This window comes from Megascapheus bottae, chromosome 28 (genome assembly GCF_031878675.1).
Source record: "Megascapheus bottae isolate mThoBot1 chromosome 28, mThoBot2.hap1, whole genome shotgun sequence".
Classification (NCBI taxonomy): domain Eukaryota; kingdom Metazoa; phylum Chordata; class Mammalia; order Rodentia; family Geomyidae; genus Megascapheus; species Megascapheus bottae.
In genome coordinates, this window is record NC_143536.1 from 11,986,546 (window position 1) to 12,009,844 (window position 23,299).

Consider the following 23,299-nt stretch of genomic DNA (forward strand, 5'->3'; position numbering starts at 1 on the left):
TGCAACTAAAGTCAACCAGCCCAGCATCTTGAAAAAGTTGATTAGGATAGTCTATTGATGAAGCAAATAATTCATGGTGTATTTTCAGTTATTCTTGTCATTTTTAACCTAAACACTGGTAACAAGCATTTTTTAAGGGCTATTTCCTCATTGATGTTCAATCCATCAAATGTTATAACTCACTGAAAATTAAACACATGTTTTCTAGAATTGTTTCTTTATATATAAAGTGCTCTGTGATTCAATGTTTGGATCTGAAAAAAAGTAAATTAGACGTGAAGCCAGACTAGTGGCACATTCTGGTCTCTAGACACTAGGACAAGAAAGTAGTTTGAGAACAGTCTAGTCTGAATAATAATACCCTGTCTTTGAGCATCAGTGGCTCATGCCTATAACCCTAGCTACTTAGGAGGCTGAGATCTGAGGATCATGGTTCAAAGCCAGCCTGAACAGAAAAGTCCATGAAACTCTTAGTTACCTCCAGTTAACCACCAAAAAACCTGGAGAGTAGTTCAAAGTGGCAGAGCATTAGCCTTGAGCAGAAAAGTTCAGGGAAAGCTCCCAGGTCCTGAGTTCAAGACCCATGACCACAAAACCCTATCTTGGAAAGTAATGGATTAGTGCCCGTATTATAGCTATTATTGCTTAAACTAGTACTTAGATCATTATTTTTTAGCTATTTTAAAGTGCTATGTCATTTGCCTTTTGCCTGCCTTTCTGGGACATTTTATTTCCTGCTTAAGGTTTTTTTTTTTTTTTTTTTTTGCCAGACTCAGCCTGGACACAGTCCTTGAGCTTTTTTTTGCTCAAGGCTAGCAATCTGCACTTGAGAAATTTGTTTTGTTAAGGCAGCCCTCTCAAAAAATCTTAACAAGTCAGCAGAAGAAATAGACCTGTCTTCTATTGTGCATGTTGAAAAGAGGGCAGAGGCAGCCTGATTTCTGTAGCAACAGTTTTCTATAACCTACTCTTCCCTCTTTGCTAGGTAATTTGAAAGCCAATGGCGTAGTACTTTACTGAAAACAGTACTGTCAGAGGACTCTGTTAAGTACTTATGTGTTGTTACTCTAACTGAAAGGGAGATATTGACAGGGATTAAATCTTGTGATATTTTAAAGTGGCTGGTTTATAGATCCTGTTAATTGTTTAGGCTGATCTTTGAGGGACCAGTTGTTTGATCCAACTCTCTTTTGTCCTAGGTTATACTACTCCAACTGCCCCCCAGGCATACAGCCAGCCTGTCCAGGGTTATGGCACTGGTGCTTATGACACCACTACTGCTACAGTCACCACCACTCAGGCCTCTTATGCAGCTCAATCTGCGTATGGCACTCAGCCTGCTTACCCAACCTATGGGCAGCAGCCTGCCGCTGCTGCACCTGCAAGGTAAGGCCACACTCACTACCACATTGGCAGCTTTGGATTAGAGAGAGAAAAACTCTATACATAGACTGACTTCCCTTTTAATTGTTATTCTCAAGTGTTGTTGTTGTAGTCATTGCAGGAAAAAAAAATGTGTTGGAAGGCAGTTCAAAGGCATTCTCCTTTAATCAGTAAAATGGTGCCATCTAAGGGCCAAAATGAAGAATGCCACTCAATAGATTGCTTTCAGAACCCACTTTTGGGGATAGAAGGAGACTATTTTTACTTTTTATTTTATTTTGCTTTTTCTACTATTTTGTTTTTACTTTTCTAAACCCCAAAATAAATAATGTACTTTCCTTCAGATTCAAGGGGCTTTGTTTAAAAAGAAGTCTGCTCTGGATATTGGTTTATTGACTCTGTAAATGGATAACAACAGGTTTTTCCTTTGTGAAAAGCATGGTAGTAATTCACAGTGCAAGAGGGAGGGTAGCCCCTCTCTTGGGAGCCTTTCATGATATAGTCCTGTGATAACCCAGTTATCAATAAAGTTTATGTTCATATTTAAGAAGTCAAGTGCTAGCTGAAGCATTTAACATGATTTTGTCCATATTATGTAGAGGCTTGATAAACCTAAAGAACATAGGCAAGTATAAATTATTAAATGGGTATCCAGCCATGGTGTGATTATATTAGGTCCAACAAAATTCATGCCCATGACTGGTTAGCAGATAAATAGTATGTGTTATTACTTAACAGAAGCTTTCAGGTCTTTGCTTTAGACAATGCCCTTAGGTGGCTTCTGCATACAGTCTTGAAGGAATACTGAATTCTCATTTGAATGAAGACTTTTTAGGGAATAAACAAGATCAACTTGTAACCTAGAGTTTTTATCTGCTGTAGAGGTAAGAAATTAGATCGTGAAATTACTTCTAAAATGCACAGTGAGTAATTGGAGCCACTTGATAGTTTACACCTAATAGACAGACTGTGTGGTAGTTACATTAAGCTAACTGGTTCCTAGAAGAGCTTCCTTTTAGTTGATTAGGGGTTTCATAATGTCATCCAATATATAAGGCCCCATGTACTGCTCTCATGCAGCAGTTTAAGTCATAGCTGGAGGGATTTATATTTGAAATGGTTTTTGAGACGTTATCTTTTCTGATCCTTTTTTCCTTAGTCTTTAGACTTAACTATTTTAAAACAGCTGTCTCTTGATCAATCACTGGCAGCTATTGCCTTTTCCATTTCAATTCAGTGAAGAAACCAATGTTTCCATATAGTTTCTAGGCTATCTACTGATTCAAGAGGCTTTAAAATAGCTGTAGCCTACTTTGCGATGGCTGTGGCATAAACTGTGTGACAAAGAGGTAGTAAAGATCCCTGAATTTCTTGCCTTGGTTTTTGGGATTCTTATTTAATGGGTAGCGGGTGGTAACTGACAGGTAATCTAAACATGGTAGGGTTGATGCATCTACATCTCTACCTTATTCTGGTCCCTTACAGAGACTTCTTTAATTTGCACTCGTCCAAGTAAGAAATTCCTTAAAAACCATATTCCAGATTTGTAATGACATGGACTTAAGTTACTACTCTGCACCTAAATTTTACATTATTAAGTTTTGTTAAACAGTTCACTTTGAAAAAAAAGTGTTTTCTTAAGCCACCTCTGTCACTTAATTTGGTAACACACATTATTGAAACTCTGTTTCATGACTTGTGTGGAATGAATCGAGTATGTTGATAACTCTTGGATATGACTGATCTACTTTAATGTGCTATTCCAGCAAATATAGTTAGATGAACACTGATTTTTGTAGGCATTTCCAAGTTCAGTAACACAGCGTGTTGCACACACATTTATAGACTTCTTAATCTAAGAGTTGTATTTATGGTTGAGAAACAGAGTTTCACTATTTTATTTCTCCTTTTAGACCTCAAGATGGTAACAAGCCTGCTGAGACTAGTCAACCTCAATCTAGCACAGGGGGTTATAACCAGCCCAGCCTAGGCTATGGACAAAGTAACTACAGTTATCCCCAGGTTCCTGGGAGCTACCCCATGCAACCAGTCACTGCACCGCCATCCTATCCTCCTACCAGGTCAGTTTTTTGCTTTCTTAGGGCCACTGTGCTAGTAGGTTAGCAAGGAAGTGTTTGTCTTTGGTTTCTTTTCTTTTTCCCATTATTGATCAGCTTGCATTGACTTCTTCAAATGAGATTTTTTGTTGTCTGATTCTCACAGTGATAATTCTGACCATAGGTTCAGTTCCATAATTCCTGCTCCCGGGTTCCCATAGCACTAATTACCATTCCGGTTGAATATAGGCAAAAACACTTGCCATTTTAGGGTCTTTCCTTAAATTTACTCGTAACGCAGAAGGATGAGAAACATGTATGAAAGCATGTGCAGGCCAGAAAAGCCATTTTATCTTCTCCCTTGTAGCCATAATGGGTAAATAAAGTCCAGGGCTTACAAAAAGAATGTGTAGCGCTACAAGTATGGCCTAATGGTAGAGTGCTTGCCTACCATGCATGATGTCCTAGTTTGATTCCTTGGTACTATATACACAGAAAAAATCCCAAGCACTGAGTGTGGTGGCTCACAGTTCAAAGCCAGCCTGGGCACTAAAGACCGTGAGACTCTTCTGTCTCCAATTAACCACTAGAAAGCCAGAAGTGGCAGTGTGGCTCAAGGGGTAGGGCAGTAGCCTTGAGCTGAAGAGCTGAGGGACAGAGTATAAGCCCCATGACCGACAAAAAAAAGAGCTATTTTTCCATTGATTCATGCCTGTACATGAGGCTGAGACTTGAGGATTGTGGTTTGAAGACTGCACATGGGAAAGACTATTAACCACCAATAGGTCAGAAGTGAAGCTGTGGCTCAAGTGGTAAAGCATCAGCCTTGAGCAAGAAAAGCTCAGAGGCTGGGAGTTTGGCCTACTGGTAGAGTGCTTGCCTAACATGCACGAAGACCGGAGTTAGATTTCTCAGTACCACATACATAGAAAAGCTGGGAGTTGTGCTGTGATTCAAGTGGTAGAGCATTAGCCTTGAGGAAAGCCCAAGGACAGTGTTCAGGCTCTGAGTTCAGTCCCCAGGACTGAGTGGGGGAGGAGGGAGAAAGCTCAGAAACAGCGTCTGGCCCTGAGCTCACTTTCCAGAACTGGAACCAAAAAAGATGAATGTATGAGAAGGGGTATCAGTGTGTGAGAAGTTTCGCACCTGCTACCTGATGAATGTAACTGTAACCCCTCTCTCTATATATTATCCCAACAATAAAATTCTGGAATATTTAAAAAAAAAAAAAACGAATGTAGGCTGAGTGTGTTGTGATGGCTCATGTCTACAGCTATTTGATAAGCCCTGTCCAAAAAATAAAGCAGAAAGGATTAGGGGCCTAATACAAGTGGTAAAGCCATCTTCTCAGTAGGCACTACCACACACACACAAAAAAACTATTGGAGCCAGGCACCAGTGGATCACGCCTGTTAATGCTACTCTAGAGACTGAGATGAAGATTGAGGTTCAGAGCCAGTCTGCGCATAAAAGTCTGTGAGATTCTTCCACTAACCATCAGAAAACCAGAAGTGCTATTGTGGCTCAAATGATAGAACACTAGCCTTGATCTGAAGAGCTTGGGGACAGTGCCCTGGCCCAGAGTTGTATCCCCAATACCAACACAAAAAAAATTTTTTTTGGAGTGCAGCAGTTGGTGCTCACTACATACTACATTGAGAATGAACTATACAACTTGTGAGTGGGGACAGGAGGGAAAGAGAAAGGGAAAGGGTGACTTTGTCCAAAAGAATCTATTCATGCTAGGCGTGGTGATTCACATCTGTAATCCTGGCTATCCAGGAAGCTGAGATCTGAGGATCATGGTTCAAAGCCAGCCCGGGCACTAAAGTCTGGGAGACTCTTGTCTCCAGTTAACCACTAGAAAACCAGAAGTGACACTGTGGCTCAAGGAGTAGGTCGGTAACCTTGAAGTGAAGAGTTCAAGCCCCACAATGACAAAAAAGACAAAAAAAAAATCTGTCCCTCACTTATATAAGTATAATCTGTCTGTATATTGCCTTTATAATAGTTTTTTTTTGGGGGGGGGTCAAGGCTACTGCCCTACCCCTCGAGCCACAGCCTCACTTCCCATTTTCTAGTGGCTAATTGAAGACAAGAGTCTCATGTTCTTTAGTGCCTGGCTGGCTTTGAACTGTCTTTGAACCTCGATCCTCAGATCTCAACCTCCTGACTAGCTAGTATTGCAGGTGTGAGCCATTGTGTCCAGCTTATAATAGTTATTTTAAAGTTTAAAAAAGTTAATGTTGGGAGACAGTCTTTTTTTTTTTTTTTTTTTTGCCAGTCATGGGGCTTGAACTCGGGGCCTGAGCACAGTCTTTGGACACTTTTTGCCACTTGAGCTACAGTGCCATTTTCTGGCCTTTTCTATGTAGGTGGAACCTAAGGAATCAAACCCAAGGCTTTGTGCATGCTAGGTAAGCACTCTACCACTAGGCCACACCCCCAGCCCTCAAGGTGATCTTGAAACTAGTTTACTGTCTCTTGAGTTTTTCTGCTTTTTCACAATGCCTTTTTTTTGTATTGTTTTTGTTTTAGGAAGCTAGACTTCCCTAAATGCACGTGTTCATATTCTTTCTGCATTACAGGAAGCATTTCCCAAATTTGCCTTGAATGTAGTTGAAACTAACCATTGTCTTATAAGTGGAAGTGGACTTGTTGAAATGAAATAAGAATGTCTGTGATACCTGTAAATAGTCTCATATTCAGGAGTTTGTTCTAACAGTCTAATCTTTGTTTCTTTCAGCTATTCCTCTACACAGCCGACCAGTTATGATCAGAGCAGTTACTCTCAGCAGAACACCTATGGGCAGCCGAGCAGCTATGGACAGCAGAGTAGCTATGGTCAACAAAGCAGCTATGGGCAACAGCCTCCCACTAGTTACCCCCCCCAGACTGGATCTTACAGCCAGGCTCCAAGTCAATATAGCCAACAGAGCAGCAGCTACGGGCAGCAGAGTGAGTTGCTAAGAGAGAAAAACAAATAGGAATGATTGTGCTTGGAGTCTATGAATGTGGAGAATGCACTTCAATTTAGTTGTTGCTAATGTACCACCCTACAAAAGAAAATAGTGTTTTTACCCTATTAGACTTTACCTGCCAGTCTTGCTCTCTTTGGCAGGTTGGATGTAGTGAGTGAAGCAAGCATTCTTGTATGGGGGTGAGGAGCACCCAGCATTCTTTATGGCTTGCCCACCCAAAATGTCATTAACAGAGAATAGGCAGGCACCTTCAAAAAGCCATCTGAGTACGGTACTCAAAACACATAAGCAGAACAAAATTCTCTTTGTAGAAGAGAATCATAGGGGTTTTTTTGGTTTGGTTTGGTTTGATTTTTTTGGCTGGTCATGAGGCTAGAACTCAGGGCCTGGACACAGTCCCTGAGCTTTTTTTTTTTTTGCTCAAGACTAGTACTCTTTGAACCATAATGCCATTTCCCTACTTCCAGTTTTCTGGTGGTTAATCAGAAATAAGAATCTCACAAACTTTGAACTATGATCCTCAGATCGCAGCCTCCCAAGTAGCTAGGATTAGAGATGTGAACCACCGTGCCCAGCACCTGAAGGGTTTTTAGAGGGCGGAGTTGGTGCCAAGGATTACACTCACGGCCTTGTACAAGCTGGCTGGCAGTCTATACCGACGAGTTGTGCCCCAGATACTGTACTTTTTGTTGTTGTTGTGTTGTTTTTGGTTTGCTGGTCATGGGGCCTTAATGTGCCATACTTTTTGTTAAACTTACAAGGGCTGAGTACCAGACATGGTGGTACACACCTGCAATCCCAGCACCAGGGAGGCTAAGGCCTACCTGGTCTGGTTGAGAGTACTTCCCCACAAAAAAAAGTTTTTATTGTGATGTAAAAGAAAATAGTGCCTTGGCCAGGAGTTTGGCCTAGTGGCAGAGTGTTTGCCTAGCATGCACAAAGACCCAGGTTCGATTTCTTGGTACCACATACATACAAAAATGCTGGAAGTGGTACTGAGGCTCAAGTAGTAGAGCTCTAGCTTTGGAGAAAAGCCCAAGGACAGTGTTCAGGCCTTGAGTTCAAGCCCCAAGGACTGGCAAAAGTAAAAAAGAAAGAAAAGAAAATAGTGCCATGGGGCCAGGAGTATGGCCTAGTGGTAGAATGTTTGCCTGGTATACACCAAATCCTGGGTTTGATTTTTCCATACCACATACATAGAAGGGGGAAAAAAAAAAACAAACCTGTAAGTGGTGCTGTGGTTTAAGTGGCAGCCTTATGCTAAAGTGCTCAAGGACAGTTCCCAGGCCCTGAGTTCAAGCTCAGGATGGCAAAAAAGAAAAAAGAAAGAAAATAGTGCCTTATATTTGCGAGTCCTAGAATTCCAGGTAAAAATGTATCAGGAAGATGTGTAAATGCTGATTTGTGGCTTACAGATATGACTTTCTCTTCAGGTTCATTCCGACAGGACCACCCCAGTAGCATGGGTGTTTATGGGCAGGAGTCTGGAGGATTTTCCGGACCAGGAGAAAACCGGAGCATGAGTGGCCCTGATAACCGGGGCAGGGGAAGAGGGGGATTTGATCGTGGAGGCATGAGCAGAGGTGGGCGGGGAGGAGGACGCGGTGGAATGGGGTAAGAGCAAACCTTTTCTCCTTTTACCTAATTTTGTTTCTTCCATAGGATTTTCAGTGGAAAGAAGGGACTGAAAGACATAAATTTACTCAGCATTTCCATGGACAATCTGTAGAGCCCAAGCCATTTTCAAAAACATGGAAATGTCATCTTTGCGGCATATACATGAAGTGGCAGTTTGCTTTTTCCCTGCCAAGTTATTGGGTTGGGGAAAACAAAGAATGGTTTTGAAACTAGAGCTTTCAGTTCCCTTCGTGATTTTCAGAGGTGGAAAGCCTCTGTGGGTAATAGATTGGGATGGAACACACACAACCTTTCTAACACCCTTAAGTTTTTAACTAATGCCTCTGGTTGTCTTCTTGCCATACCTGGTATATATATACTACAGAACAGGATTACAGCTGTTTTCCACAATGTCTGTCCCCAACTTCTGTTGATACTCAGAATTGTTGAACATAATTATAGAAGGTTTTGGTCCCATAGCCGTAAATTTTGGCCTAAGATGCACCTGGTACATAGAGTTTGGTTAGAGCACAGAAAATTCAAAGTCGTTTCTTTGCAGAGTAATGTATATAAAATATGGATCACTCCTCATTGGAGACTTTTAAAGTCTAAATCGGTTTGGCCATTTTGATTGATGGTACAATCTGGTTTAGAAAATTTGTTTAGATCAATAACATGACCCTGCTTACCTCTGCCCTTCCCTTCTGTTCCCTCCCCTTCCTCCTCCCATTCCCTCTTCCCTCTTTGGTCTATATTTGATGAAGGTGAGGTATAATGTTGGTGGTTAACATAATCCAGAAGGTTTAGTTCTGTGTGTGTTCTGTCCCTATATAAACTAGTTTTTTTAAAAAAAAAAGTTATGCAGAATGTCAGACATAAATTGAACTTCATTCCCACTGTTGAAGGAAAAATTAAATAGCAGTTTTTCGTGGAAACATTGCAAAATTGATAAATGTTGATCTTTGAATTATTGCAAAGCTTCACTAACAAGACTCTTTCACATATTCTGCATAACTTTAAAATATAAGTCTTTGGTGAAATCTTTATTGGAAGAAAATCATTTTACAACATGCAAAAATTATGAATAATTTAATGCAAAGTCTTCCCATTTGGAGAATATAATTCCATTATAAAGGTTTCACTTCTTTATGGATGTTTTAAAATAGACATAGACACTTGAAATTACTATCATCACGTCTCAAATCACCTAAAATTCTCAGTATTTTTCAATTACAAGAAACAATTTTGAGTTTATTCATTTAATAGTCCACAAGTAATGATTATTACTGATTTTGTTAGACTATTAGAGGGACGGGGGCTTTTTCTGAATGAGAAGCCCCTCCTGGATCCATAGAAGAGACTATGACCTTCCCCGTAGGTTTTCAACAGACTGTGAAACAGTCTGGTGAATCCTGCGGGGATATGCCAGGGCCATCCCCCTTCCCCTTTTTACTGTGGTGTGGTGATGGTTTTCAGTGTCTTCTGCAGGTAAGGCACTCAAATGTTGTTAACATGCCCTTTTTCATTGCCTCAATATTTTGATATTTTCATTGGCTGTTAAACGTGGAAACTTTTTAACATGCTTTGTCGCATTTATATGCTACAGGTTACAAAGTGAGAGCCTTGTATACACTTCAATACTTAAAAAGTACCCGTACTCAGTACTCAGCCGGCAGCATAATGAAAAGTGGGACTAGACACGGTGTCCATATGGAGAGGAAAAATATACATAGAATATTTTTAACAAAATGTATTCATTGTATAAATGGAATCCTTCTGTAACTTTGGTAACTGCATACTTGTTGTTTGGTAATAATGAACCAGAGGAGTTATAATACTCTAGAATTGTGTAACATTAAAGTGTAAACTTTTGTGTTTAAAGAGAGAGAACATTTTATGGTCTGTAATTTTTAAAGAAAGAAAGAAAGAAAGAAACAAAGCTGCATGCAACAGCTTGAAATTGTATATTCAGGTATTAAAGGTGCAATACTGGTTAGAAAAAACTGGGGCTCCCAGTAGGGAACTGCCTTTATTTAATGTTTTGCTTTGTTTTGTTTTTTCCTTAAAAGAATAGTCTAACAAAAAAGCCCAATTCGTATTACCCTCCCCTCTTTACAGTTTTTAAATATGTGTTTTTAATGCTGCCATAGTTATTCTTACCTGGTATGTCTATAAAGTTGCACCCCAGTGCGTTAAGCCTTGGTATTTGTTGTAAATTCTCCTTTCACAGCGATTGTTAAGTCCATTAGGGTCCTCAACTGTATGGCTTTGTGCTGAAGACTGGCTGGACTCGTCCTCTGATGTGTGTTGTAGCATTTACTGTGGTTGTCTCCTGCCTAGAATACTATGACTTGTTTGGAAGTCCAGGGCCTCGTTAGGCTCTCCCCTGGGAGAGGTTGAGGGTGCACCTTTATGAACATGGAAAGCTGTTTGCCTCCGCTTGTTCCTCCTCTCCTGGGTTTTCAGCTCATGGGGGTGGGAGGGTTGGGGTCTAGTTTTTCCTCCCTAATTTGCCAAGTATTGCACTATTAATACCAGCCCCCCGAAATGAAAGGAACCAACCACAATGGTGTATACAATCAGACAAGCAAGGTTGTATATTAAGGAAATTTGAGCAAGCTGCCCTGAAGAAAGGCATAGTGACAAGATGAGAGAGATGCATTGTTTGGAGATGTGTTTAGCCAGTGCCCTTCTTCCCCACGAGCCCCCCCAAGGCTCAGAGCGGTACTGGCTTTTAAAGGGAAAGGCCTTCATTTCTTCGTTTATCCCCCCAGCAGCGCTGGAGAGCGAGGTGGCTTCAATAAGCCTGGTGGTAAGTTTTTGAGTATTACCATGGATAGTGTTTAAAAAAATACAGTCAGTTATTAGAAAACTATAATTTTTATTAGTTTCATAGCGGTTAAAAATGATCTATACAAAAGAGACTAATGGGTACTGCCGGCATTGTCTTAGGGGTAATAAGGTTAACCTATGGTTACAAAACAAAGGGTAACTTGAAGTATTGAGCAACTGCTTCTGTAATATGGGGGAGAGTACAGTTTTTAAATTTGGTTTACTTGGAGGAAAAAAATTTGACTTAAATTTAACACTAATTTGGCACATAAGCATTAAGCGTGTGTTTGGTTAATGGTTTAGAAGCAAACCAGCAAAGAAAAAAAAGCAAACCCTAGAAACTTTGCACAAATGTTAAAGAGGCACTGCTCCATTTTAGCAGTGTGGGTCATTTTGAATTTAATGAGTCCCCATCAAATGGTGGTATAGTAGATAGCTGTGTGTGTTTGTAAGGTTTGTAGCTTGCAAGACGTGCACTAACAGGATTTTGTATGATCTTTCCTGGTTGGCAGGACCCATGGATGAAGGACCAGATCTTGACCTAGGTAACTTAAATTCTTTAACTTCAAAATGATGGGATAAGACCTGACATCCCAGTGCTCAGGCTGCTGAGGCAGGTTCTTGGCAAGATGGAGTCAAGAGCCTGTCTGGGAAATAGAAAAGGCTACGGGTCAAGTGATAGAATGCTTTGCCTATAAGTGCAAGGCCCTGGGTTCAGTCCCCGGTAAAGTGAAGGGCACAGAAGTAATCTCAGGGCAAGGAACCAGTGGCTCATGCCTGTGATCCTAGCTACTCAGGAAACTGAGATCTGAGGATGACAGTTCAAAGCCAGCTGGGGAACAACTCTTGAGCAAAAAGTACTCGAGGATAGCACCCAGACCCTGAGTTCAAACCCCACAACTGATTTTTTTCCCTGTCCCCCCCCCCCACGTACACACACACCCTATGCAAAAAATAATAATAATCTCAGGCCCTGGAACCATAGAACACCCTATGAAAAAAAGCAAAAACCTATTACAATAATCACTCCTTTCTACCTTTTCTTTTCTGGAAGGCCCTCCCATAGATCCCGATGACGACTCTGACAACAGTGCAATTTATGTGCAAGGATTAAATGACAACGTGACTCTTGATGATCTAGCAGACTTCTTTAAACAGTGCGGGATTGTTAAGGTAAGTAAAACACAACTAGATGATCTGACAGAATTATTTCTGAATTTTCTGGCTTCTTTCTGGACAGCTTGTGGTTTATTCCTTAAAATCCACGTTCAAGACTGGCTTGGGCTGTATCTAAAAAATGATCATTGGCAATGTTTAGCTCAGTGCTTTCATATACCATACAGTCTCCAGCTCCAGAAATGGGAGAGATCACTCCCCTCAGAAAGCTAGCTCATACCTATAATCATAGCTACTGAAGAGGCTGAGATCTGAGGATCACAGTTCAAAGCCAGCCAAGGCAAGGAAGTGCCCATGGTGTGACATTCTTATTAACCACTCAAAAACTGCAAGTTTAAACCCCATGATCAACAACAACTTCAAAAACAGCTTTTTCTGTGTGTGTGTGGTACCATGGACTCAAACCCCAGAGCTTCATGCATGCTAGAACCATTGGGCCACACTCCTGGCCCATGGATAATATTTTATGAACATGAATATTCATGTTCCAAACTCAGCATAAGAATAAGAGCTGTAGCCGGCCATGGTGGCTCATGCCTGTAATCCTAGCTACTCTCAGCAGGCTGAGATCTGAGGATCAAGGTTCATAGCCGGCCTAGCATGAAAGGACCTGAAATTCTTATCTCCAACTAACTTCCAGAAAACAGAAAGTGGGGCTTGGGTCAAGGGTAGGGCCGTAGCCTTGAGCTGAAGAGCTCAGGGACAGTAGCTAGGCCAAACTCAAGCCCCATGACCCACCTGTTTGTGCATGTTTGCAGGAATGCACAGACACTAGTACTGGACCTTGAACTCAGGGTATTGTACTCTTCTTCTTGGCAATTTTTTTTTCCTCAGTTGGCTGATAGTGGCTCACACCTATAATCCTAGTTACTCAGGAGATGTAGATTTGATGATTGTGGTTCAAAGCCAGCCCCAGCAGAAAGGTCTCTTGAGACTGTTACCTCCAATTAACCACTCAGAAGCCAGAAGTGGAGCTATCTTCAGCATGAAGAGGCTCAGGGACAGTTCCCAGACCCTGAGTTCAGGCCCCACAGATGACACCCACTTCCCCCCCCAAAAAAAAAAATGTTTTGCTTTTTGCTGTTTCGAGTTTTTCTGATCTATCCCCCCAGGCTGGTTTTGAACCTTGATCTTCAGATCTCAGCTTCCTGAGTAGCTAGGATTACAGACATGAACTACCATAATCTGGAAAGCTTGGAATAATTGAATTTTTTTCCCCCATTCCTGGGGTTTGAACTCAGGGCCTGGATACTATCCTTGAGCTTTCTCAAGGCTAGCATTCTACCATCTAAGCCACAAAACCAGTTCTGGCTTTTCTGAGTAAGTGATACCAAGAAATCAAACCCATGGCTTCACGCAAGCACTCTACCACTAGGCCACACTCCAGGCCCTGAAGAAATTTTTATTCACTGGGCATATGCTCAATTGAATTTCCTTTCTCCTTTCCTCTGCCCTGAACTATATTTTCATCTCTTATATTCTTGGGCTGGGAATGTGGCCTAGTAATAGAGTGCTTGCCTAGCATGCATAAATCCATGAATCCCTGGGTTCGCTTCCTCAGTACCACATAAACAAAGGGGAGTTGTGGCTCAAGCGGTGAAGTGCTAGCCTTGAGCAAAAGAAGCTTAAGGACAGTGCCCAGGCCCTGAGTTCAAGTCCTAGGACTGGCCAAAAAAATGCATTTTTGGTAATATAACACTCTTCTAAAGATTGAGAATATAGCACTGTACAAACAAGAATGCTTGGAACTGGATTCTGGTGACTCACACCTGTAACCCTAGCTGCTCAGCAGGCTGAGATCTAAGAATTGTGATTCAAAGCCTGCCTGGTCAGAAAAGTCTGAGATTCTAACCTCCAGTAAACTACCCAGAAAGGGCTAGAAATAGTACTGTGACTCAAGCAGTAAGATGCTAGCTTCAAGCAAAATAAGCTCAGGGACAGTGCCCAGACCCTGTGAAGCCTAGTAAAGAGGGGGGAGAGGGAGAGGGTGGGGTGTGGAATTGATCATAGGTGAGCAAGAATAATTTGTATGTTACATGGAAAGTGTTGCAGTTGAAATTCATGAAAGGTAGAGAGGGCCAGGGATTTGGCCTAGTGGTAGGGTTCTTGCCTAGCATGCAGGAAGACATGGGTTCCATTCCTCAGTACCACAAATATAGACGGGGACTGCCCCCCCCCCCCAGAAAAAAAAAAGGAGCTTGGAGCAAGAACATGTTTTTCATAATGGAGGGGAGGAAGAGCTGACTAGGATTTGGTCCGGGAATAGAAGAATGGGAAAGACCAGGAGAAACAGTTCTCGGCAAAATAAGTCAGTGGCCCCAAATTTTGGGAATTCCGTATTCTGCTTGTAAGCACATCAACAGCACTTTGGATTGTAAACTGTTGAGTTCACCTAAAGCTCACCAACAGATGCCCCAATGGAGTTGAGATTTCTTGCACTCTAGGCCTTGTCACTGCCATATGCTATGCTCTGGTCACTCAAAGTCATGTCCTGTTGATCTCACTTGGGAGCATACACTTCAACCGGGTCAAGTATATTGCCATTGCCAGTCTATGCCTGTGGACAGCCATGAAAATACTAGGTGTCATTTTGGAGTTAAGAAGTAAACAGGTAGTATTGAGAATGTAGCTCTGCTTTGCAATGTTGTCTTAACTCTGTTTTCGTTGAGTTATCTTTCATTGGCTTTGGGTACCGCTTTGCCGCTTTGTCTGGATGGTGCTGCATGTGTTTTATAAATACCTTATTTTTGTGTGAGCCGTCTTTTTTTTTTTTTCTTTTTAGGTTGTGGGTCTTGAACTTGGCGTCTGGGCACTGTCCCTGAGCCTCTTTGTGCTCAAGGCTAGTGGTCTTATCACTTGAACCACAGCACTATGGTTTTTGAGTAGTTTGTTGGAGATAAGAATCTCATGAGGACTTTTCTGTGGGGCTGGCTTCAAACTGAGATTCTCAGATCTCAGCTTCCTGAGTAGCTCGGGTTACAGACGCGAGCCACTGCACCAAGCAACTGTGTTCAGCTTTATTCTTTTTTTTTTTTTTTTTTTTTTGCCTGTGCTGAGGCTTAAACCAGACTTGAACCACAACACCACTTTTGGCTTTTTCTGTGTATATAGTAGTGAAGAATCTAACCCAGGACTTTGGGTGCATGCTGGGCAAGCATTTTACCACTAGGCCAAGATCCTGGCCCCAGATTTACCTTTTTTTTTCCCTCCCAGTACATGATGTTTAAAAGGGAAGTATTGATATTCCTTTGCTATGTGAATACCTAGCATGTTTGCGTGTGCACACTCACACTCACTCTTCTTGATGGTACCACGATTTAAAATTATCTTTTGCTTACTTGTTTAATGCTTTTCTGCTTAATGCTTACCTCCAGCCTGCTTTTTGCTGATTATTTTGGAGACAAGTTCTCACAGACTTTGCGTTCAGGCTGTGTATGAACGGGGCCTCTACTTCAATCTCTTAGGTAGCTGTGATTATCGAAGTGTACCACTACTCCCTTCCATTATTAATTGGAGATAAGTCTCATGGATTTTTCAGTTCAGGCTGGTGTCCAACTCTAATTCCAGATCTCAGCCTTCTGAGTAGCAAAGGTTTGCATGTATGAGCCACCAGCGAGACACACACACACACACACATATGTGTGTGTGTATATGTGTGTGTATTCCTGGGCCTTAACCAGGACCTGGGCTGTCCCTAGAGACTGAGTAATAGCCTATGCCTGCATGGTTCTGTGAAAAAAAGTGACTGTTTTGGCCAGCCAAGGGGCTTTTCCAGTCTATTGCAGTCATGTCTTAGCTGTGATGTTTTGTGTAGATGAACAAGAGAACTGGACAACCCATGATCCACATCTACCTGGACAAGGAAACGGGAAAGCCCAAAGGCGATGCCACAGTGTCCTACGAAGACCCGCCAACTGCCAAAGCTGCTGTGGAGTGGTTTGATGGTAGGATTTGCCACTGGCATTCTTCACTCTTCTCACTCAGGCACACATCAGATTTTGGAGTAGTTGTTGTGTCAGCTTGTAACCATGTAACAGTTAATACATGTAACACATTAATAATTTTGGATGTTTAAAATGTAGTCGCTGAAGTTTAGAGACAAGAGACAGAATCTCCTTTTCCTTTTGTGTGCGTAGCGCAGAATACGAAGTGGGGCTTGAGAGCTCGTAAGAACAAGACAGGCTGATGGATGCTGGGCTCGGGTGTATGCACAGGTCCACCTTGCCTATTCTGCAAATGCTTCTCCTTAGGGTCCATATCCAAGAAAAGAAACATAGCCAGTGTACATTTGAGTGTGAATGTGTACATATATAGATATAAAACTTTGTCATGTTTATGAAATTTCACTTCAAACAAAATCTGGGCCGGGAGTTTGGCCTAGTGGTTAAAGTGCTTGCCTAGCATGCATGAAGACCCGGGTTCGATTCCTCGGTACCACATACATAGAAAAAAGCCAGACGTGGTGCTGAGGCTCAGGTGGTAGAGCTCTAGCCTTGAGAAACTCCAAGGACAGTGCTCAGGCCCTGAGCTCAAGCCCGGGACTGGCCAAAAAAAAAAATCTGTTTGCAAGTGTCAGTATATCTGTGGTTGCTGGTTCAACTGTCTCCATTTCCTCAGCACTGCTGTTGTGGTTTCCCAGAATTAAAATGCAGGGCTTTGAGATAGGGATCTCTCCTTTTGCTCCACATTCTCACTGCTGCGATTCTCGGGCGGAAATCATCATGCCTGGGCCTGAGGGGCAGGCTTGATCCTTCTTTTTTTGGCGGAACCTGGGGCATGAACTCAGGGCCTGGGCACTATCCCTGAGCTTCTTTTGCTCAAGGCTAGCACTCTACAACTTGAGCCTTGTGCCACTCTACCACTAAGCCACATTCCCAGCCCAAGACCTGATCCTTCTGAGAGAGGTGATCAGGGTTAGCAGATGGGACAGGAAACAGTCTAGCTTTGTCCTAGCTCACATGGGAGGGGTTGGGCTTAGATCACCCTTGTGCTGTCATCTCTTTCCAGGGAAAGATTTCCAAGGGAGCAAACTTAAAGTCACTCTTGCCCGGAAGAAGCCTCCAGTGAACAGCATGAGGGGTGGCATGCCGCCCCGCGAGGGCAGAGGGATGCCGCCTCCACTGCGTGGAGGTACGTGCCGCACACATCAGTGGGTTTTCTGTCCTGGGACCTTGACTAGAGTAGTGGATAAGACGTGGGCCATCGAGAGTGGATGGTACCTGCTTGTGGTGGGGGACTTCTCAGCCCTGGGGAACCAAGTGCTAAGGTGCGAGTCCAGTGACAAATGGGTGGGTGTGGCAGGGGTACTGCGGGGGGAGTTGGTGTTTCCAGAAAGAGGCTCACTTGTTCTTCCTGCAGGTCCAGGTGGCCCAGGAGGTCCTGGGGGCCCCATGGGTCGCATGGGAGGCCGTGGGGGAGACCGAGGCGGCTTTCCTCCAAGAGGACCACGGGGTTCCCGGGGGAACCCTTCTGGAGGAGGCAATGTCCAACACCGAGCTGGAGACTGGCAGTGCCCCAACCCGTATGTACTTCCCGTGACAGATGGTAGTGTCACCACTCCCGTGGGGGGTGGATCTGCCGCTGACTGATAGATGCACCAGGAGGCTACCAGCTCCTAAGCCACTTGTTGGAAGAGATGCCCTTGGTGGTTTGTGCCCGGGACTGGTAGTGACTTGTGTTGTCCTGACTTTGTGCAGGGGCTGTGGGAACCAGAACTTCGCCTGGAGAACAGAATGCAACCAGTGCAAGGCCCCCAAGCCCGAGGGCTTCCTCCCGCCTCCCTTCCCACCTCCGGGTAGGTACAGCTTTCCCTGGCGTTCCTAGCTTCCTGTGCTGCCAGCCTTCTGTGAGCCCTGGCAGCCCAGCTCCCCATTAAGGTAGGAACCTTGCCTCCCCCTTTGCTTAGGTGGTGACCGCGGCAGAGGTGGCCCCGGCGGCATGCGGGGGGGTAGAGGTGGCCTCATGGACCGTGGTGGCCCCGGTGGAATGTTCAGAGGTGGTCGTGGTGGAGACAGAGGTGGCTTCCGTGGTGGCCGTGGCATGGACCGCGGTGGCTTCGGCGGAGGAAGACGTGGGGGACCAGGGGGGCCCCCAGGACCTTTGATGGAACAAATGGGAGGAAGAAGAGGCGGACGTGGAGGACCAGGAAAAATGGATAAGTATGTGATGGGGAGGAGCACTGTGCAGCGGGCGTCCACGCGGTGCTGGTGCTGGGAGCCCGGGGGGAGGGGGGGTGGCCCCTGCCTCTCCCCGTGCCAACCAGGGCCCCTTTGCCTTCCAGAGGGGAGCACCGCCAGGAGCGCAGAGACCGGCCCTACTAGACCACAGCCTGCAGAGCCGCATTGACTACCAGATTTATTTTTTAAACCAGAAAATGTTTTAAATTTATAATTCCATATTTATAATGTTGGTCACAACATTATGATTATTCCTTGTCTGTACTTTAGTATTTTTCACCATTTGTGAAGAAACATTAAACAAGTTAAATGGTAGTGTGCCGAGTTTTTTTTTTCCCTTCTTTTAAAGATGGTTGTTTAAGAAGTAACAATGGGAACCCTTGTGAGCATGCTCAGTATCATTGTGGGTGAACAGAGGGCCTCTAACTGTAACAATGTTCATGGTTGTGATTTTTTTGTTTTTTTTTTGTTTTTTTTTTTTTTTAAATAAAATTCCAAATGTTTATAAACATTCATCCTTCTCAGCCTCTGTTCACAGGCGCCTGCCCATGGCCCCTTTCCTATGGAGGGGACATCTGAAGTGGTCCTAACGTGACAACAAAAGGAAACACCATGCTGTTCCTCTAGGGAGGCAGGAAGAGAGACTCACAGGCAATTCCCTTTGCTGGGGTGCATTCTCTGTTACCCTGAAAACACCTTAACCTGTGTCCTGCCTGCAAGCTGCTCTTCTGCCTTAGGAAGCTAGGCTACCCCTTCCCGGAAACAGCCCAAGCCATCCATACCCTGCCCTCCCAGTGCCTTCTCTGCTCGGAGGCTGACGGCAGAGTTGAAGCCTGCCCTATCTGTCTCACCAGTATATTGAGCAGCCTCATCCCATCCTCCAGGGTGACCAGAAATCTACCCCAACTGCTGCCATCTCAGTCCTATCTGTCTCAACCCTGCCTCCCCTACTGCAGCTCAAACCTGTAATCCTAGTTATTTAAGGTAGGGGTCAAGATTGGACTGGTGTTTGAGGCCAGACTAGACATAAAAGTTTATGAGACTGAGTCAAACCAGGGACACAAGCCCAGGGAGGATCCCAGCCCAGACAACTGGACAATTGGGAAGAGTAGGTGTGGCTCAAGTGATAGAGCCTTGTCCTTGAGAAAAAGCCTAAAGGAAAATAAGGCCCCCAAGTCCAAGCCCCAGTACCAGCACAAAGCAAAAACCTGAAAAACCCATGGCTCAGGGCTGGGAGCATGGCCCAGTGGTATAGTGTTTGCTTAGCATGCATGAAGCCCTGGGTTTGATTCCTACCCACCACGTACACAGAAAAGGCCAGACGTGATGCTGTGACTCAAGTGGTAGAGCCTTGAGGAAAGCCCAAGGCCTGGGACTGCCCCCCTGCCCACTCCCCCCCCAAAAAAACATGGTTCCTACCATGCTTACACAGACCTCTGATCTCAGCTACCCTGCATTGCCATTTACTGCAGTGCAGCTTGTTTTCCACCAAGGGTTCATACCCACCCACGTTTGTGAAACCTCTGCCACATCACTGTCAGGTCAAATGTCTCTTCCACCCACTTCTCAGATGAGCAGAACAGAGGGACCTGCCTACCAATTACACTACCTCACACCTGTAATAACCAGCAGCAGGAAGCTGAGCAGAAGGGTCCACGAGTCCCAAGAGCAGTCAGCTGCATTTTGAGACAAGAATGTGGGCTCTGTGCCCATGGGCTGGTGACACTCAGAACCCAGCCCTCCTATCCCAAACAACAGATGCCATGTAGAGAAGACCTCCAGGACCCTAGGCTACCACCACCTTAGCTTTTCATTCACATCTGATAACCCATCACTGGAGCCAGACAGTTCTGGCTGTTTGTTGGTTAATTGGAGGTGAATGTTGGACTTTCCAGTTGGGAGTTTGGCCTTGTGGTAGTGCTTGCCTAGCATGCATGAAGGCCCGGGTTCGATTCCTTGATACCACATACGTAGAGAAAAGCTGGAAGTGGTGCTGTGGCTCAAGTGGTAGAGCTCTGGCCTTGAGAAAGTCCAAGGACAATGCTCAGGCCCTGAGTTCAAGCCCCATGAGTGGCCAAAAAAAAAAAGTTGAAGGACTTTCCTGCCCAGGCTGGCTTTGAATCACAATTTCCTGATCAGATCTGTGTCTGGAGTAGCTGGGATTATAGGCATGAACCACCAGCCCTGGTTTAACAATGCCTTTTACCCAGGAACAACTTTTTATTGAAGTATAAAGGGCTTAGAACATCTTGCTCATGAGTACCAACTCACTAGGCAGCATCACCATCACAAGGCTACATTTGACTTCTAGAGCCTAATTTACTGGCCAGGGTGGGTAAGTTAAAGATTGATTACTCCAAGCCAGTTCCTGTAATCCTAATGACTTACAGCTGAGTTCAGAAAGACTGCAGTCTAAGTCCATGAGACTCCATTTCCAATATAAGCAGCCAAAAAGCTAGACTGGAGGTACTTGACACACATGAAGATTAATCTTAACTACTCAGGAGGCTGAGGTCTGAGGTTCAAAGCCAGATTGGTACAGATGACCTTGAGACTTATCTCCAATTAATCATTAGAAAATGGGAAGTGGGGCTGTGGCTCCAGGGGTAGGGCAGTAGCCTTGAGCTGAAGAGCTCAGGGACAGCACCCAGGCCCAGAGTCCCATTATCCACCAAAAAAAAAAAAAAAAAAAAAAAAAAAAAAATTGACTAGAGGGCTGGGAATGTGGCTTAGTGGTAGAGTGATTGCCTAGCATGCATGAAACCCTGGGCTCCATTCCTCAGTACCACATAAACAGAAAAAGCCAGAAGTGGCATGTGGCGCAAATGGCAAGAGGGCTTAGCCTTGAGCAAAAGAAGCCAAGGGGACCGGAAGTTTGGCCTAGTGGTAGAGTGCTTGCCTAGCATGCAGGAAGGCCCAGGTTCGATTCCTCAGTACCACATAGAAAAAGCCATAAGTGCTGCTCTGGCTCAAGTGGTAGGGTTCTAGCCTTAAGAAAGCCCAAGGCTGGCAACAACAACAACAAAACTTGACTAGAACAAATCAGGTGCTGGTGGCGGGCTCTCACCTGTATTCTTAGGAGTTATTCAGGAGGCTGAGATGTGAGGATGGAGGTTTAAAGCCAGCTCTGACAAAAAAAAAAAATTCTCTAAGGAAGGCTTATCTTCAATTAACCAGTACTAGGCCCTGAATTCAGATCCCAGTTTTCACATGCACACACACTGACCACAGACATGTGCATACACACATACACATACACACACACACACACACACACACACACAGACTGAACAGCACTTACCTTCAATCTTTAGATGGGTGGGAACTCAAAAACCATCTGTGACACCCCATGACCCTGATGAGCTATGTAACCTATGAGTTGGGAAGTTTAACTATATTTTTTTTTTCTTTTGTCTTGGAGCTTTAACTCTGAGTTCTTTTGCTCTAGGCTAGCACTCTACCACTTGAGCCGCAGTGCTACTTCCAGCTTTTTCTGTTTATGTAGTACTGAGGAATCAAACCCAGGGCTTTATGCATGCTAGCCAAGCACTCTACCACTAAGCCACATTCTTAGCCCCTCCACGTCTGGTTTTTGAGTGGTTAACTGGAGATAAGAGTCTCACTTTTCTGGCCTGGTGAGGTGGTTCACACCTATAATCCTAGCTACTCAGGAAGTTGTTCTGAGGACTGCGATGCTCGCCTGGGCACTGAAGTTCCAGCACCCTCTCATCTCCAATTAACCAGAAAACTGGAGGTGGCACTGTGGCTCAAGGGGTAGGGCCGTAGACTGGAGCTTAAGAGCTCAGGGACAACTCCCAGGCTCAGAGTACAAGTCCAACAACCAAAAAAAAAAGTCTCTTTTCTGCTCAGGTTGGCTTTGAACCATAGTCCTCAGATCTCAGTCTCCTGAGTAGCTAGGATTACAGGCCTGAGCCATTAAAGCCCCCAGCCTTTAGCTATGTCTTCCTCGGAGGCCTTTGACCTTCTCTTCCACAATTATTCCACATCTTTCTAATGTACAACAGACACTTCTGTTCATTTTTGCGTAGCTCCTGTAGCTTGACTCAAGGTCTGGGCACTATCCCTGAGCTTTTTTTGCTCTAATACTTGAATCATAGCTTCACTTCCTGCTGTTTTGCTTTTTTTTTTTTTGGCTGATTAATGTAGTCTCATGTACTTTTCCTGTATAAGCTGGTTTAAACTCTATTCCTCAGATATCAGCCTCCTGAGCTGCTAGGATCTACAGGTGTGAGCTACTGGTATCTGGCTCAGAAAACACCTCTGGCCTTAATGTGTCCCCTTGATAGTCAAACCCCAGCTCCAGCAGCTGCTCTCCTGCCTGGACCTGTGTCACACAGTAAGGAGCTTTACTGAATTCAGCTCTGAGCATCAAATGGCTGGCAGCGGCAGGGGGCAGCATTTCCCCTCAGCCTTGGCAAAGAACCCAGCGGGGTTAACCGGTCTCGCAGGAGCTCGGCCTGCAAGACCTGCCGGTGGCCTTGACCACCCACCCGCCTCAGTGGGTCCCCCGCCTCCCCACCCGGCCACTGCGCTCTGAGTGCGCCAGGACAGCAGGAGGGGGTCCGGTTATCTGGCCATGGGGTCGGAGGTGACTCTGCAGTCCTGGAAGCCATATCGCTTCCTGCATCCCAGGAACTGGCCGGGCCACAGCCTCTGCCCGGGGAAAGCTGCTGTCCACCGGGGCAGCATGGACCATTTAAAAGTGCCCACCGCTCCTGGAGGAAAACCAAAGGAAGGGGGACGGGGCTGTGGGGGCGAGCGGATGGCAGCGGCGTGGGAACCCCGATAGCGCATTAGACCCCCAGCCTCTCCTTCCATTCCAGGCCTCACTGGGCGGGAAGAGCTCAGCTCCTCCCCCATGCCGCGCAGCCGCCCAGGAAAGGCGCGGCCCCTTTAAGAGCGCGCGGCCCCGCCCGCCCCTCCGGGCCGGATCCGAATTCCAGGGGGGCGGGGCGGAGACGGCGGCCGCGGGCGGCGGCAGCGGCTCCTGCGCCGGGATCACCGGGCTTCGGGGCGGCGCCTGTCTGCGGCGGCCCCGCCCGGCCCGGCTCCGGCT

The 23,299-nt window shown here is 44.9% G+C and overlaps 1 protein-coding gene across 12 annotated transcripts in view; it reads left to right on the top strand.

The window, feature by feature from the left end:
* The window catches only part of Ewsr1 (EWS RNA binding protein 1), a 31,332-nt gene extending 12,635 nt beyond the window's left edge, over positions 1 to 18,697 (top strand). For 4 of the 12 annotated variants that reach the window (XM_090320403.1, XM_090320404.1, XM_090320407.1 and 1 more), the window contains 13 exons: positions 1,200 to 1,386; positions 3,297 to 3,464; positions 6,187 to 6,398; positions 7,855 to 8,035; positions 10,813 to 10,850; positions 11,383 to 11,415; positions 11,925 to 12,043; positions 15,861 to 15,990; positions 17,054 to 17,176; positions 17,405 to 17,567; positions 17,743 to 17,840; positions 17,952 to 18,204; positions 18,327 to 18,697. In XM_090320403.1, the coding sequence (XP_090176529.1) occupies positions 1,200 to 1,386; positions 3,297 to 3,464; positions 6,187 to 6,398; positions 7,855 to 8,035; positions 10,813 to 10,850; positions 11,383 to 11,415; positions 11,925 to 12,043; positions 15,861 to 15,990; positions 17,054 to 17,176; positions 17,405 to 17,567; positions 17,743 to 17,840; positions 17,952 to 18,204; positions 18,327 to 18,366 (1,745 nt within the window). In that variant the 3' untranslated portion in view covers positions 18,367 to 18,697. Of the gene's footprint in view, positions 1 to 1,199; positions 1,387 to 3,296; positions 3,465 to 6,186; positions 6,399 to 7,854; positions 8,040 to 10,812; positions 10,851 to 11,382; positions 11,416 to 11,924; positions 12,044 to 15,860; positions 15,991 to 17,053; positions 17,177 to 17,404; positions 17,568 to 17,742; positions 17,841 to 17,951; positions 18,205 to 18,326 lie in introns of those variants that run through there. The other 8 variants (XM_090320405.1, XM_090320406.1, XM_090320410.1 and 5 more) reach the window with 3 other exon arrangements.
* The last annotated feature ends 4,602 nt before the right edge of the window (positions 18,698 to 23,299 follow it).